Raw genomic sequence first — 14,869 nt, 5'->3', positions numbered from 1 at the left:
AGCAGACAGACTGCAGCTCAGAAACAGCCCTGATTGGTCACTTCCCAATTGGTCCATGCCCCTGCATCTACAGCTGATAGATTGCTGCCAGATCCAACCCACCCAGGCCCCAGCTCCCAGCCCCGGGGAGGGGGTCCCACAGGTAGGTCCTGACTGATGTCTGTCGTTGCATTCTGAGCTTATGCCAGCACCCTGCCACTGTGACGGTGACCGACACTGCCTTCACCTCATGAATACCCCCCCCCCGCACCCACAACTCTAACCCCCCAGCTCCCTGCGCATCAGTGTCCTCTTTTGGGGGACCTAGAATATGGTCACCCTAGTAACAAACATACAGTACAATCTCACCATTCTACATGCAGTTGTGTTACACACATTTCATCAGCATAATGTTCAGCAGATCATCAGTTTTCCAATGATTCCTCACCAGGCACTCTTTATATACAATATATCATAACCATCTTGAAGTGGTTAACATGAAGTACAGGGGCTTAGTCACAAGAGAGATGCAGCGTGGGGTGAGTGGGGCAGAGACAGTCTCTCTTGTCCCCACGCAGGACACTGCAGTAGATGGGGAGGGGATTGTGACAGGTTCCTCCTAGGGTACCATCTGGAACTGGGGTACCACTGAGCCCCCCTATCCAACCAGCCTGTGCCTCCTATACACTGTACTGCTGTGACCAGCCTGCCAAGCCCTCTCCCAGGCTTCAGTCTGCACGTTACCAGCACACATATAGTAGGGACACACCCAGCTGGAGTTCATACAGACTCTGTGATCAGCTCTGCATGGGAAGGCACAGATAAGGCACCTGAGAGTTCCTGCATCCCCCTCTGGAGTTTAAAGCCAAAATTATACCATCCTGCGCTGCACAGGGAACTGTACAGCGTAAGCTCCTGAAATTCACCCCCTCCCTCAATGTGGAGAGGAATAGACAACAGCTTTCTGCTCTAAGTTATGTCTTCCACACACACTGGTTTTAGATAAAGCAAAAACAAGTTTATTAACGACAAAAGATAGATTTTAAAAGATTATAAGGGATAGCAAACAGATCAAAGCAGATTACCTAGCAAATACACAAAACACAATCTAAGTTTAATATACTAAAGAAATTGGATATGAATAGCAACTTCTCACCCTAAATGATGATTTAAGCCAGTTTTAGGTATTCTTAAAGAGGGCCAGCTGCCCTTGTTTGCAACTTAAAATTCCCAGGTATTCCTTTCACAGGCTAGAAACCCCTCTAGCCTGGGTTCAGCACTTCCCCCCAGTTCAGTGCTTGTTCCTCAGGTGTTTCCCAGAGTCTCCTTTGGGCAGAGAATAAGGGAAGAACCATGATGATGTCACTCCCCTGCCTTAAATAGCTTTTGCATATGGTGGGAATCCTTTATCACCAAGCTTGGTCCCACGCCTTTCAGTGGAAAAACACTGGTTCTCCAAGATGGAGTCCAGTACCGGGTGATCTGGTCACATGACCCTGTAGCATCCCAGCAGCCATAACTTGGAGGTGGTTTGTAGCTTCCTCAGGAAGGCTCCCTGGTGGGAGTTTAGCTTCGTTGAAGATCTATTGTTCTCTCCAATGGCCCTTCCTAGCCAGCCATTTAGACTGCCAATCTTTTGCTTAGTGGGCGTTCCCCAGGTGTAAACACATTTGTAATACAGATACACAGTCAATATTCCTAACTTTAGATATAAAAATGATAGATGCATACAAATAGGATAATCATATTCAGTAAATCATAACCTTTTCAATGATATCTCACATGTCCTATCTTGTATAAAATACATCCTACTTGTGCCATAACCATATCATAATAGTACAGAGGTGGGCAAACTACGGCCTGTGGGCCACATCCGGCCCGCGGGACAGTCCTGCCCGGCTCTTGGGCTGTCCCCCCTCACCCGCAGCCATGTCGCCATGCAGGCAGCGCTCTGGGTGGCGGGGCTGCACGCTCCTGCAGCGCCGCGTGTCTGGCTCCAGCCGAGCGGTGCGGCTGCCAGACATGCTGCTCTGAGCGGCACGTGGTAAGGGGCTGGGGGGATGGATAAAGGGCAGGGGGTCCTGGGGGTCCGTCAGGAGATAGGTAGCAGGAGGCGGTTAGATGGGGCGGAGGTTCGGGGGGGGTTGTAAGGGGATGGGGAAAGGGGGGGTGGACAGGCATGGGAGTTGCGGGGGGCCTGTCAGGGGGTGGGGGTGTGGATAGGGAGCGGGGAGGTTGGATAGGGGGGTGGGGTCCCGGGGGGGCAGGGGTCCTGGGAGGGGCAGTCAGGGGACAAGGTGCAGGGGGGGTTGGATGGGTGGAGGGTTCTGAGGGGGGCAGTCAAGGGGTGGGAAGTGGGCGCGGTCAGATAGGGGGCAGGGGCCAGGCTGTTTGAGGAGGCACAGACTTCCCTACCCAGCCCTCTATACAGTTTTGCAACCCCTATGTGGCCCACAGGCCAAAAAGTTTGCCCACCCCTGTAATAGTATCTCTGTGAAGAATACGGGATGCAGTGTCACGGTGACCAGGTGGGCTGTCAGGTTCCCCATTTCCCTCTGGCCTCAATGCTGGGGGTCGGCCTGGCTCCAAGGCTGGCCCAGGTCTGTTGACATCCCTGGCTCCCTTCTTGCATGTACCCAATCTTGGCATCTCAGCAGTAGGGAGATGCTGCCCCCTCCTCCATCATTCTTTTTGGGATGTTGTCCATGGCCCTTTAGGGCTCAGGGGCAGCTTCACGCGACACTCACAGTCCAATTCTAGTTTTTCTCTGGCACTGGTGCAGCGAGTTCACAGTTCTGAGCTTCAGCCATCTGGCTCTGAGGAGCAAACCCAGCAGTTTCCCAGCTCTGTTCCCCCAACTTCTCCCCCTCCCAACGGTATCTCACAGCTCTGCAGGGATCAGGCAGTAACTTCATTCCCCGTTTCAGTCTCAGCCTCTCACACTGTGACTCTAGCTCGCAGCATCAGTGCTTGTGCTGAGAGACACTGATCACTGTCGTCGTTCAAACCACACACAAAAATCTCATGACAAAGGGTTATATAAAGATTAGAATAAAATCTAAAAAAGGACGATTTTGGCAAATGACCATTTGTCTCATGAAGTCCTCAACAAATCTGAGCGACATCCTGTCAAACTAAACCAATATCAAAGTATGTGACCTAACGGCCTTCACGAAGAGAGAAAAACCCACAATCTATAAAACACTTTCACACTCATAAAGTGAAATCTCAGTGAATCCTTTAAGACTCAAAATCAGGGGGGAAACAGGTACCTATTTTCTTCTGAAGTGGCTAAAAAGGCTTCATTTGTTGCCTCATTATTTGGTTGTATTAGTTGCAAAAGTTTGAGCATCAATATAATTAAAGTATGAGCAAGAAAGACAAAAAACCTACCCATCTACAAATGATCTGGACTAGCCTAAACAAAAACTGAAAGCAATTTTACCAAGAGATGGAAACAGGGCTACAAGTCAAACTGTGCTTTGAGGTTCATTGGGATTTCCCCGCCCGCTCCCAGGTCTGTGACACTTCCTTCTCAAGCCCTCCAGAGTCTGACTTAAGATCATAGACATCAAAACTGTGATTCCTAAGCATGGAGAGCCAGGTACACGGCGGAAAGTGACACCTTGGGAGGTGCAGGGGTAGAACGGGGACAGGATAAAGCTCTCCATTGCTGGGACAGAAGCTGCTGTGTTGAGTGTGGAGAGTGACGGTGCTGGGGGAAAGAGGGAATCCCTCAGATTCACCCCATTGCCCTAAAATAGCACAGAAGCTAAAACACCACATTTTACTGTCTCTGCTCCCTACTTTTTTAGCATCTAGTTAATTCTGGTGCATAAGGGAGAAAATGTACAAACACTTTAATGCTTTTCAGCAGGGCCTGGAGTAATGTGAGACTGACTATCTGGGAATGAGAAAATCCAGCCCCAAAGAGGGAACTCAGGGACTAATGATCACTCTGCGAATGGGAGGGGGTCAGAACACATAAGTAAGGATATGATTTTGTTATGGATTTGTGGAAGTCATGGAATCTGCAACTTCCAGAGACCTCTGTGACTTCAGCCCATGGTGGCTTGGAGCTTCGGGGTCCCCCTGCCACCTGTGGCAGCCAAGAGCTGCTACCGGCCGCCGTGGGTAGCTCCCATGGTCCTGAGTCACCATGGGCGGCTGGGGCTCCCCACAGCTCCCAGCTGCCACAGGTGGCGGGAGGCCCAGGAGCTCCAAGCCAAGAATGATGGGGGGAACTCCCAGACAGAGCCCCCGCAGCTGCCCACCCACCATAAGACCCCAGAGCCCCAGCAGCATGGGTGATGGAGCCTTCTCCCTCCCCATATTGTCATGGATATTATTAGTAAAAGTCACGGACAGGTCACCTGTCCGTGACTTTTATTAAAAATATCCATGACAAAACATTAGTCTTACACATAAAATGCTCAGGGTGAGTTTACACTACGAAATCCAGTGCAGGGTCACAAAAATGCACTGGCTAATCCTGAACACGATTCCTACCATAGACAGATGCTCAGAGGCTGATGCTGCAGAGTCAGAGGTGGGATCTCCAGGCCTCCCACAAAAGGCTCTGTGGGGATCAGCCCCTCCCAGTGGTGCTGTCTGAATGCAGTGGGGGCAGGGAGAAGGGGCAGAGGGGGTGAGTGAGGAGAGGAAGCACCTTGCTACCCCTGTGCTCTCCCTCGCCACTTATCCCATGATCCCTAAACACTCGATAGCCCCAGCACCCAGCTCCCCCTGCTTCCCAGCTCCACCAGCCCCAACCATTCAATCCCCAGTTTCCTCCCCAGAATCCATCTGCCTAGTCCCTCAATATTTGAGCCCCCAGAGCCCAGGGGGATTCAGGGAGGGGAGGAATAACCAGCCCCAGGGACACTCCCCCTGCAGGGAACAGCCCCAGGTAAGTGGGGGAGCCCAGCCCAGGGGCTGGTGGAAGATAGGGGATGGGGACAGGTATGTAGAGTGAAGGTGGGTCCTGGCCAGAGTGTCCCTCTCCTCATCCTCATGGCAGGGGAACCCCGTCTGGGAGGGGAAGGGAGAGGGGGGAACTTCAGCCAGCCAGAGGGAGCGTCTGGAGGAGTTTCTCTCTCTCCCATCCCCCACCTGTGGCCCATCAGCTCGGCAGCCAGGGCTGTAGCAGGGAGGAGGGGCTGATCGGGGCTTCTCCTCCTCTGCCTGGGGAGTCTGTCAATGACCAGCTGCTGCTCGGCTGCTGGATCCTCGCCCCAGCAATGGACAGACGGATCCCTGGGAGCCAAATGCCCCTGATGTGTGAGGGAACGAGGAAATGGGTTTCTCACCATGGCCGGCCCTAATCAGGGCACTCAGAGAATTTCCCTGCTGTGTGGAGGGGTCTCTGATGTCCAACATGGTGTTAGCTCCACTTGGAGCATTTTCCACACTGAGAACATCTCAGAGGATTCTTCACTGTGCAGATTTGCAGGTGCCTGATACTCCAGGACCACCAAATGCAGCTTCCCCCACATTCTATTCTGTGGGTCACCGACGTGTGAAGTCAAATTGAATCTTTTCCTGCGGTCAAGCTGTTTCTAGGGTCTCTCACCCTTGTGGATTCTCTGATGTTTGGTGAGCTCTGAGCTCTTACTGAAGCTTTCCTCACAGTAAAAGCATTTATAAGGTCTCTCTCCCATGTGGATTCTTCCATGTTTAATAAGGGATGAGTGCCTAGCAAAAGTTTTCCCACAGTCCAGGCATTTATGGGGTTTCTCTTCTGTGTGGGTTTTCTGATGTGAATTAAGGGTTGATTTCAAACTGAAACTTTTCCCACACTCAAGGCATTTATAAGGTCTTTCTCCTGTGTGGATTCTCCCATGTTTAGTAAGGGATGAACTTTCTATAAAACCTTTCCCACACTCGAGGCATTTATGGGGTCTTTCTCCTGTGTGGATTCTCCCATGTTTAGTAAGGGATGAACTTTCTATAAAACCTTTCCCACACTCAATGCATTTATAGGGTCTCTCTCCTGTGTGGATTCTCCTGTGATTAATTAGTGATGAACTGTGCTTAAAACTTTTCCCACACTCAAGGCATAGATTAGGTCTCTCTCCTGTGTGAGTTCGCTGATGTGTAATAAGATTTGAGCTCTGACTAAAACTTTTCCCACACTCAAGGCATTTATAAGGTCTCTCTCCTGTGTGCAGTCTCTGGTGTATAATAAGTTGTGACTTCTGACTGAAAGTTTTCCCACAGTCCAAGCATTTATGGGGTCTCTCTCCTGTGTGGATTGCCTGATGTCTTGTAAGTTTTGTTCTCTCAATGAAACTTTTCCCACAGTGGATGCATTCATAGGGTTTGTCACCTGTGTGGATTCTCCTATGTTTAGTGAGGTGTGAGTGACGAATGAAATTTTTCCCACACTCAAGGCATTTATACGGTCTCTCACCTGTGTGGATTCTCCTATGTTTAATAAGGTACGAGCTTTGACCGAAAGTTTTCCCACAATCCAAGCATTTATACGGTCTTTCTGCTGTGTGGATTCCCCTATGTTTAATAAGGTTTGAGCGCTGACTGAAAGTTTTCCCACAGTCCAAGCATTTATGTGGTTTCTCTCCCGTGTGTGTTTTGTGATGTCTATTAAGGGTTGATTTCAAACTGAAACTTTTCCCACACTCAAGGCACCTATAGGGTTTCTCTCCTGTATGCAGTCTCTGATGTGGAAGAAGGAGTGACCTCTGACTAAAACTTCTCCCGAACTCCAGGTATTTATAGGGTCTCTCTCCTGTGTGCAATCTCTGGTGTATGATAAAGTTTGACTTCTCGCTGAAGCTTTTCCCACATTCCAGGCATTCATAGGGCTTCTCTCCTGTGTGAGTTCTCCCATGTTTAAGAAAGTTTTCACTGAAATGGAATCTTTTCCCACAGTCAAGGCATTTGTAGGATTTCTCTTCATTGTGACTTGTCTGCTGGACTGTGGTTTCCTTGAGATCCTTGCATCCTCTGCCACGTTCAATGGATTTATTTAGTTTCTTCCTGGGATAGTTTCTCAGCTGCATCACTGATCTGTGTTGATCTCCCCAGGCTTCTCCCTGTTCCAAGCACTGGGAAAAATTCCCTTCAGCTCTTCTCAAAACTATCTCCTGCGGTTCCACTTTCCGAGGACCTTCCTGCTGCTGATTCTCTTCCTTGTTCCCACTCACTGTCCTATCACCTGCTGGGAGAGAGAGAATTCAGAATCACTGCCTACGACAGGGAGAAAGGGGAATTGCACGGGGTAACGAACAACACAGTGACTGTTGGGGAGCTGGAGACATTGGATTCTGCCTCCACATCCCACCCAAACACTCCCAGGGAAGTAAAGTCAGGGGGGAAATTCCCAACAGTTAACAGGATGGGTGGGAAGCCGTGGCTGCTAATTTGCTTGATGATACGACACCTGCTGTCTGCAGCCCTGACCTGGGTGAGATGGGGCAGAACTGAGAGCTCTCACTCATGGCACATTTTGGGAGTCCCAGCTTTTTCCTTCACTCACAAGATGGTTCTGTCTCAGTTTCCCTGACTCCTCACCTGTGCAGGTGCCTCTCAGGCTCTCCCCTTCCTCACCGGCCTGGAGATCAGGGACCCATGGCTCTTCCCCTCGTTCCAGACGGTCGATCACATCAGGTTTGGGAATGGGGAATCCTGCTCAGGGTGAAATCAGGAAAGCTCAGGGCTCATAGAGTCTTGGTAGATTATTTGTGACAAGGAACATTCCCTGAGTTTAACCTGACCCAACATGGGACTGTGGTAACTCAGACCTCTTGGGAGCAGACGACATCTGGGAGCTGGGAAGGAGGTGTTGTTACACCCCCACTTGGAGGTCTCAGGATAGGTGTGCTCTGGGGGACTTGATGACACACACACAGTTCGGGTGTTAAACTCCTGCCTATTTCCAAGCCTGCAGAACCTAGAGCCCTCCCCATCTATGGAACTAGTCCCAAGAGGGCCAGTGAACAGTTTTGTATGAAGGAGAAATAATATAGACAGGGTGTGACGTTATTGACGTGAACTGGGACCGTATAGAACATTGTTGCAATCAAGGTCCCAAAGTGGCACCAAACCTTGTATAAAGGGGGTCAAATAAGGTATCTAAGATGAGGTTAAGGGTTGCTGGTTAGGATTATGCTATCTGTTTGCATGTATCATTTTTGTATTTAAAGATATAAGTATCGTCTCTATATTGTCTGTATTCCAAACTTATGCTGTGCTTCTGGGTGACACCCCAGACAAGTTGGTGCCAGCTCTGCCTAGCCTGCTTGATGGCCCATTAAGGACCATCAGCTATACAATTGACCCACTGAGAGAAGGCAGACACACCTTGCGACTCAGCAAGGCATGCAGGGACCTGCCTATGGACAGAACTCTGAGGTTTTTCCAGGCCAGGTGATGGACAGCTTGTCTTTGAAACAAAGAAAGACAGACCACATGGTAAGAGAATATAAAAAGCAGCTGCAGCTCCTCCATCTTGTCTTCAATCCTGCTTCTGATCTCTGGAGGGACTTTGCTACACTGAAGCTTTGAATGAAGGACTGAATGACCCATCCCAGCTGTGGATGTCCTCCAGAAACTTGATTTGAACCTGCAGTTTATTCCATCACTGCTGCAAGCCTGAACCAAGAACTTTGCCATTACTGTATGTCATTGATTCCATTTAACCAATTCTAGCTCTCATCTATATCTTTTTCCTTTTATGAATAAACCTTTAGATTTTAGATTCTAAGGATTGGCAACAGCGTGATTTGTGGGTAAGATCTGATTTGTATATTGACCTGAGTCTGGGGCTTGGTCCTTTGGGATCGAAAGAACCTTTTTTCTTTTACTGGGGTATTGGTTTTCATAACCATTTGTTCCCATAATGAGTGGCACTGGTGGAGACACTAGGAAACTGGAGTGTCTAAGGGAATTGCTTGTGTGACTTGTGGTTAGCCAGTGGGGTAAAACCAAAGTCTTCTCTCTTTGGCTGGTTTGGTTTGCCTTGGTGTGCACAGAAATCCCAGCCTTGGGCCGTAACTGCCCTGCTTTAAGCAATTTGTCCTGAATTGGCACTCTCAGTTGTGTCCTGCCAGAACCAGCCTCTTTAAACACGGCAATACCCTGCTTCTGGCCCCTTGAAAGCTGGAGAGATGGGGACGAATTAGCCTGTCCATTAGGTTTCTGACTCCCTTGTTCCCTGGAAGGAGATGTGGAGATAAAAGGGTGTCTCACACTGGAGCTGTGGACCATGCAACCCTCTCCCACCAATCCAACTGGCCAGGGAAGAACCTGACCAGAGTCAGACATGCAGACCCCAAGGCTTCTAATAACAGAGGGGACGGGAATCGCTTACCCAGCGAGGTCACCATCTCATAGTTCTCCTGCATGACATCCCTGTAGAGGGCTCTCTGAGTGGGGTCCAGCAGTGCCCCCTGCCCCTGGGTGAAATACACAGCCACCTCCTCGAAGGTCACTGGCATCTGAAACAACAAGTATCCCCCACTCAGCACCTGCTGCCCCAGCCACAATCCCACTATTCACAGGGGAGGAGGCCCAGAAAAGCAAAATCCCACCCCCATCCTGCTCAGAGCAGCCAGGTGACTTCAGGGGGTGGGTAGAAGGTGAGAGCTCCTTGTTCCCCACAGCAGACGGAGAAGGGCAGCACCTTCTCATTTCCCACACACCTGCCAGCCATAGGCTGTTACGGGAAGCAGAGCTCTGAGCCAGGGACAGGAATCCTGAGAGCTTCTCTTCGTATTTCACCGCAGCTTCTGCGTAGTGGGTCCAGGCTCCAGCACTGGGAGTCTGCTCAGTTTTCTCAGCCTTCCCCAGGGGGGTGTTTCCTGTTTCAGAAATGGGGCAATCCCCCCCCCCCCCCACCAATGGGCCTTTTTCAGAAAATCAGGCCCAAGTTCAATGTGTCACAGGGGGTTTACACACCCTGTCCCCTCCCTCCTTCATTCTGTGTCTTTCCTGCCCCTCCCCATCTACAACACCCCCTCCTGCAACTCTCTGAAAATGCCCTACCTGAGCTCGTTCCACCACAGCCATTTCCCTTCCCTGTCTCCTGGAAGATGGGACGATCTGGAGCAAAAGGTGGACGTGATTCCTCAGCCTGTCAGGGCGAGAGGGGCGATGGGGGAGGTTTCAGAAGGGGCTGGAGTCCATGTCACACCCCCTTTCCCTGGAGACAGACTCTCTGGACTCTGCCACGCTGGGAAAACCCTCAGTCCCTTTATTACAACACCGACCCGGCCCCTCCCACCAGCACGAACCCCCTGAGACTCTTTTAGACGCTAGAAAAGAGCAGAATCAAAGGAGCCACTTTGGGGGATTCCCCCTGCCATTGGCCTCCACAGCAGCATGTCTCACCAGCAGCAGGATGACTCAGCCAGGGCAGGACCTGGCTTTTCCTCTGTCAGCTCCTCCCCTTGTTCCCAGGAGAGTCACTCTGCCCAGGGGTGATGCAGGGAATGGATCTGGGCAGGGCTGGGAACCTCCCTCCCAACTTCTTGATCCTGCTGCCCCTTTCAGTCTCACCATTCCCCTTCCTGTCTCCTTCCCTCTCCCCGGGAGAACTGGTGACTCCCGTTCCCATGGGCGTTTGCTCTCCAGGGTGAGCCTGGCTGTGTCACTGAGAACAGCAGCTCGGGGACCCGCAGACTCATGGGGAGCCCCTCCCCCTCCCCTACAAACTCACCTGCAAGTCCCTGAAAGGGGCCCTTTGTGCGGAGTCACTTTCCTACCCGGCCCCAGCACTTTCCCCCCAGGGTCTCTCCCCATCCCCTGCAGGCTCTGGCTCAGGAGTTGGTGTGGGAAAAGCCCAGGGTTGCCCTAGGGGGCTAGTTGCAGCCACCAGGGGAAGTCCCCATCTTGGCTGGGCACAGAGAGAGCTTTAATGAGGTCTCTCCCCAGCACAGACCCCTGGGGGAGCAGCAGCTGCTCAGTCTGGGCTCCAGGATCACAAGGGAGGAGGCAGCAGATTCTGACCCAGGACGCTCAGCTAACTCCCGGGCGCTAATATCATGAGCAGAGAGAGACAGACACCAGCTTCCTCTGCCTTAACAGTAACCAGAGGCGCCCCCCATGACTGGGCCTCGCTGAGCTGCCCCTGCAGACCCCAGGCACAACTCAGCAGCTGCAGATTTCATTTGCCCACCAGGACTCACACCAGAACAGAACCAGAGAACCACTTTGAACCGGCATTTATTAATGGAACTGGAACCAGACTTAAACCAGCATTTTTCCTATTACTCAGTGAATCTGAATCGACCTCAGGGTGAAACGGCTACCAGTTAGAATAAAGTTTCAGCAATATTTCAGCTCAATATTTGGCAAAATAAAATAAAACCTACTCTGATCTCACTTGTTACAAAAACAAGACAACAAAACAACACCCAGACATGTGATTGCTACCAGAATGGCCTGTCCCAGTAGAAGAAGAAGAGAAGGGGGCAGCCCACAGGAGCAGGGAGGGAGGTGGGAGAGAAGAAGTGGGGGGCTCCCTGGTCCCAGAAATTAAATTAACTCTTCAAGCCCAAGGAAAAAGGCTACTCAATTCTTCTTCCCCTTAGACAGGCCTCCTCTCACCCATCCCCACCCCTTGGGGCACTTCTTCCCTCCCAATGTCCCACCTGAGGCAGGCCCCATGCCCCAAATTCAGTTCCCCACTGAAGCAAGCAACAAGGCTCACTCCCACCTCCACTTCTGGGGCACAGAACCATTTCGGGGTGTCTTGATCCAGAACCGAACACACCGCCTGCCACTGAATGAAACCAAATCCCAATTCCACTCCTTGCGGCTCGCAGTGACTCTGGTTGGACACCAAATCCTGCTCTGAAATCAGACCAGCCCCTGTTCAGTCCTGTCAACCCAGGATCCAGACCCCACCAAATAAGGAGATTGTCTTTAAACACAAACATGAAATTGGGAGCAGGGTGTGTGTGAGGGGGAGGGGTTCTGGGTGGACATTTGCCTTGTAAATTCTTGGCCCTGTGGGGGAAGTCTCCTGCCCACCCCCTATCCCTAGGGCGACCACCTTTTCAAAGGCAAAAGGAGGACACATGCAGGAGCCCCAATCCCCTCTGTAACCTCGCCCCTCCTCTCCCTGGAGGCCGGACCCCCTGCTTCTCCTCTTCCCCCTGAGACCCTACCTCCTGGCCAAGCCTGAAGCTAGAGCCGGGCCATGGAATGATAAGAGACGCTCAGGGAGCTCGGGGCCACTATGGGGATCCGTGACCCTCCACCTGCCCTGTACAGGGGGCTGGGGTGCAAGAGAATATCCCCCAGAGTGTATCCCACCCCAGGATCCACTGCTCAGAGTAGGTGGAGGCTCTGGGGCTCCTCAAAGCAGCCTGGGGTCCCCAGGTGGGTCTTATTATAGCCTGACTCTGGCTTCTGGCCTGACCAGGAGGCGGGGCCTCAGGGAAAGAGGAGGAGTAAGGGGCGGGGCCTCATAACACCTCAATCCCCCCCACAGGGAACAGGCTGGCGCTGGTCCTGAGCCTTAGGCAGGGACGGAGCCCTGGCCCAGGGAATCCGGGACAAATGGTGTCCGGGAGTCATTCAGCCCGGGATCGGGACTTGAACTCTGCACTTCAGGACTGTCCTGCCCAATTCAGTGCTGGTTTGACTATTTCTAGGGAAACAAATCCCCACTGGCCGCTGGGCAGGGCAGCCCCCTCACCCTTCCTTACCCCATGGGGTGGGGGAGCTACCCTGTATCTCTCCCCACCCCTCCACCTTCTCCCTGCCCCTGGGCTCTCCCCTCCCCAGCCAGTCTCCTCTTGCTCTCACAGTCTCCCTCATCTCCCCACATCCCCCCCCTTTCCCTCCCAGAGCCCCCCCCTCACATCTTCGCTCTACTCCAGCCTCGTTCCCCTCAGCCCCATAATTCACCCTCCCCACCACCCCCACCACCCCCCGGTCTGGATTCCCCTGCAACACCCCAGCCTCCCTTCAGTGCAACCACTGCCCCGACCCCAATCGCATCCTGCCCCTGCATCCCCTTCCTGCCCCCGGCCTCACATCTCCGTTACCCCCGGCAATTGTTCCTTGGCCACACACCCCCCCTGCCCCTCTCCAGCCCCCGTCCCCCAGGTGTGGCTGTCCCAGCCGCCAGCAAGGCCCGGGCTGGCTCCCCCCGCCCCGCACACACCGGGGGCTGCGGCAGCTTTCCCGGGCCCGGGGCAGGGAATCGCAGCCGGCTCCGCGGGGAGCAGCCCGGGGCCAAACCCGCCCCCTGCAGCCCGGGGGTGACGGGGGGGGGCGGGTCTCTCTTACCTTCCCTCCGAGCGGGGCCCCCCGGGGCAGGGGTCCCTGGCCGGGCTGGGGGCTCTGCCTTGGGAGAGGCTCCCGGGGAGCAGCGGGCAGGGCCCGGCTGGAGAGTCCCCTCTCCGGGCTCCCAGCACCAGCCGCCGCGGCTCGGGGATCTCGCCAGGAGCCAGAGTCACCGCAGCGGCTGCGAGTCACTTCCTGCTGCCGGGCCTGAGCCCCGCGATCGCTCCCCGCAGAGCCGCCCCCCAGCCGCTCCCGGGTCCTAGCGATCAACCCACTCCGCGGCTCCTGGGTCCTAGCGATCATAGAATCATAGATTATCAGGGTTGGAAGGGACCTCAGGAGGTCATCTCCTCCAAACCCCTGCTCAGAGCAGGACCAATTCCCCAACTAAATCATCCCAGCCAGGGCTTTGTCAAGCCTGACCTTAAAAACATCTGAGGAAGGAGATTTCACCACCTCCCTAGATAACGCATTTCAGTGCTTCATCACCCTCCTAGTGAAAAAGTTTTTCCTAATATCCAACCTAAACCTCCCCCACTGCAACTTGAGACCATTACTCCTTGTTCTGTCATCTGCTACCACTGAGAACAGTCTAGGTCCATCCTCCTTGGAACCCCCTTTCAGGTAGTTGAAAGCAGCTATCAAATCCCCCCCTCATTCTTCTCTTCTGCAGACTAAACAATCCCAGTTCCCTCAGCCTCTCCTCATAAGTCATGTGTTCCAGACCCCTAATCATTTTTGTTGCCCTCCGCTGGAAGCTTTCCAATTTTTCCACATCCTGCTTGTAGTGTGGGGCCCAAACTGGACACAGTACTCCAGATGATGCCTCACCAATGTCGAATAGAGGGGAACAATCACGTCCCTCGATCTGCTGGCAATGTCCCTACTTATACATCCCAAAATGCCATTGGCTTTCTTGGCTACAAGGGCACACTGTTGACTCACATCCAGCTTCTCGTCCACTGTAACCCCTAGGTCCTTTTCTGCAGAACTGCTGCCAAGCCATTCGGTCCCTAGTCTGTAGTGGTGCATGGGATTCTTCTGTCCTAACTGCAGGACTCTGCACTTGTCCTTGTTGAACCTCATCAGATTTCTTTTGGCCCAATCCTCCAATTTGTCTAGGTCCCTCTGTATCCTATCCCTACCCTCCAGCATATCTACCTCTCCTCCCAGTTTAGTGTCATCTGCAAACTTGCTGAGGGTGCAATCCACACCATCCTGCAGATCATTTATGAAGATATTGAACAAAACCGGCCCCAGGACCGACCCTTGGGGCACTCCACTTGATACCGGCTGCCAACTAGACATTGATCACTAGCCGTTGAGCCTGACAATGTAGCCAACTTTCTATCCACCTTATAGTCCATTCATCCAGCCCATACTTCTTTAACTTGCTGGCAAGAATACTGTGGGAGACCATGTCAAAAGCTTTGCTAAAGTCAAGGAACAACATGTCCACTGCTTTCCCTTCATCCACAGAGCCAGTTATCTCGTGATAGAAGGCAATTAGATTAGTCAGGCATGACTTGCCCTTGGTGAATCCATGCTGACTGTTCCTGATCACTTTCCTCCCCTCTAAGTTCTTCAAAATTGATTCCTTGGGGACCTGCTCCATGATTTTTCCAGGGACTGA

General features: G+C 52.5%; 1 protein-coding gene across 1 annotated transcript; it reads right to left on the bottom strand.

Moving 5' to 3' along the window:
• Positions 1-2,234: 2,234 nt before the first annotated feature.
• LOC311530830 (uncharacterized protein) lies at positions 2,235-13,426 on the bottom strand. The gene is made up of 5 exons (XM_084647775.1): positions 13,240-13,426; positions 9,985-10,072; positions 9,311-9,437; positions 7,513-7,626; positions 2,235-7,156 (listed from the first exon to the last, which is right to left on the bottom strand). The coding sequence occupies exons 2-5, from the start codon at positions 10,006-10,008 to the stop codon at positions 5,538-5,540; spliced, it is 1,884 nt and encodes a 627-aa protein (XP_084503901.1). The 5' UTR covers positions 10,009-10,072; positions 13,240-13,426; the 3' UTR covers positions 2,235-5,537.
• Positions 13,427-14,869: the final 1,443 nt, after the last annotated feature.

The sequence above is a fragment of the Lepidochelys olivacea genome (assembly GCF_965140295.1).
Source record: "Lepidochelys olivacea isolate rLepOli2 genome assembly, chromosome: 14".
Lineage (NCBI taxonomy): Eukaryota > Metazoa > Chordata > Testudines > Cheloniidae > Lepidochelys > Lepidochelys olivacea.
This window is presented reverse-complemented; position numbering and strand designations above follow the sequence as displayed.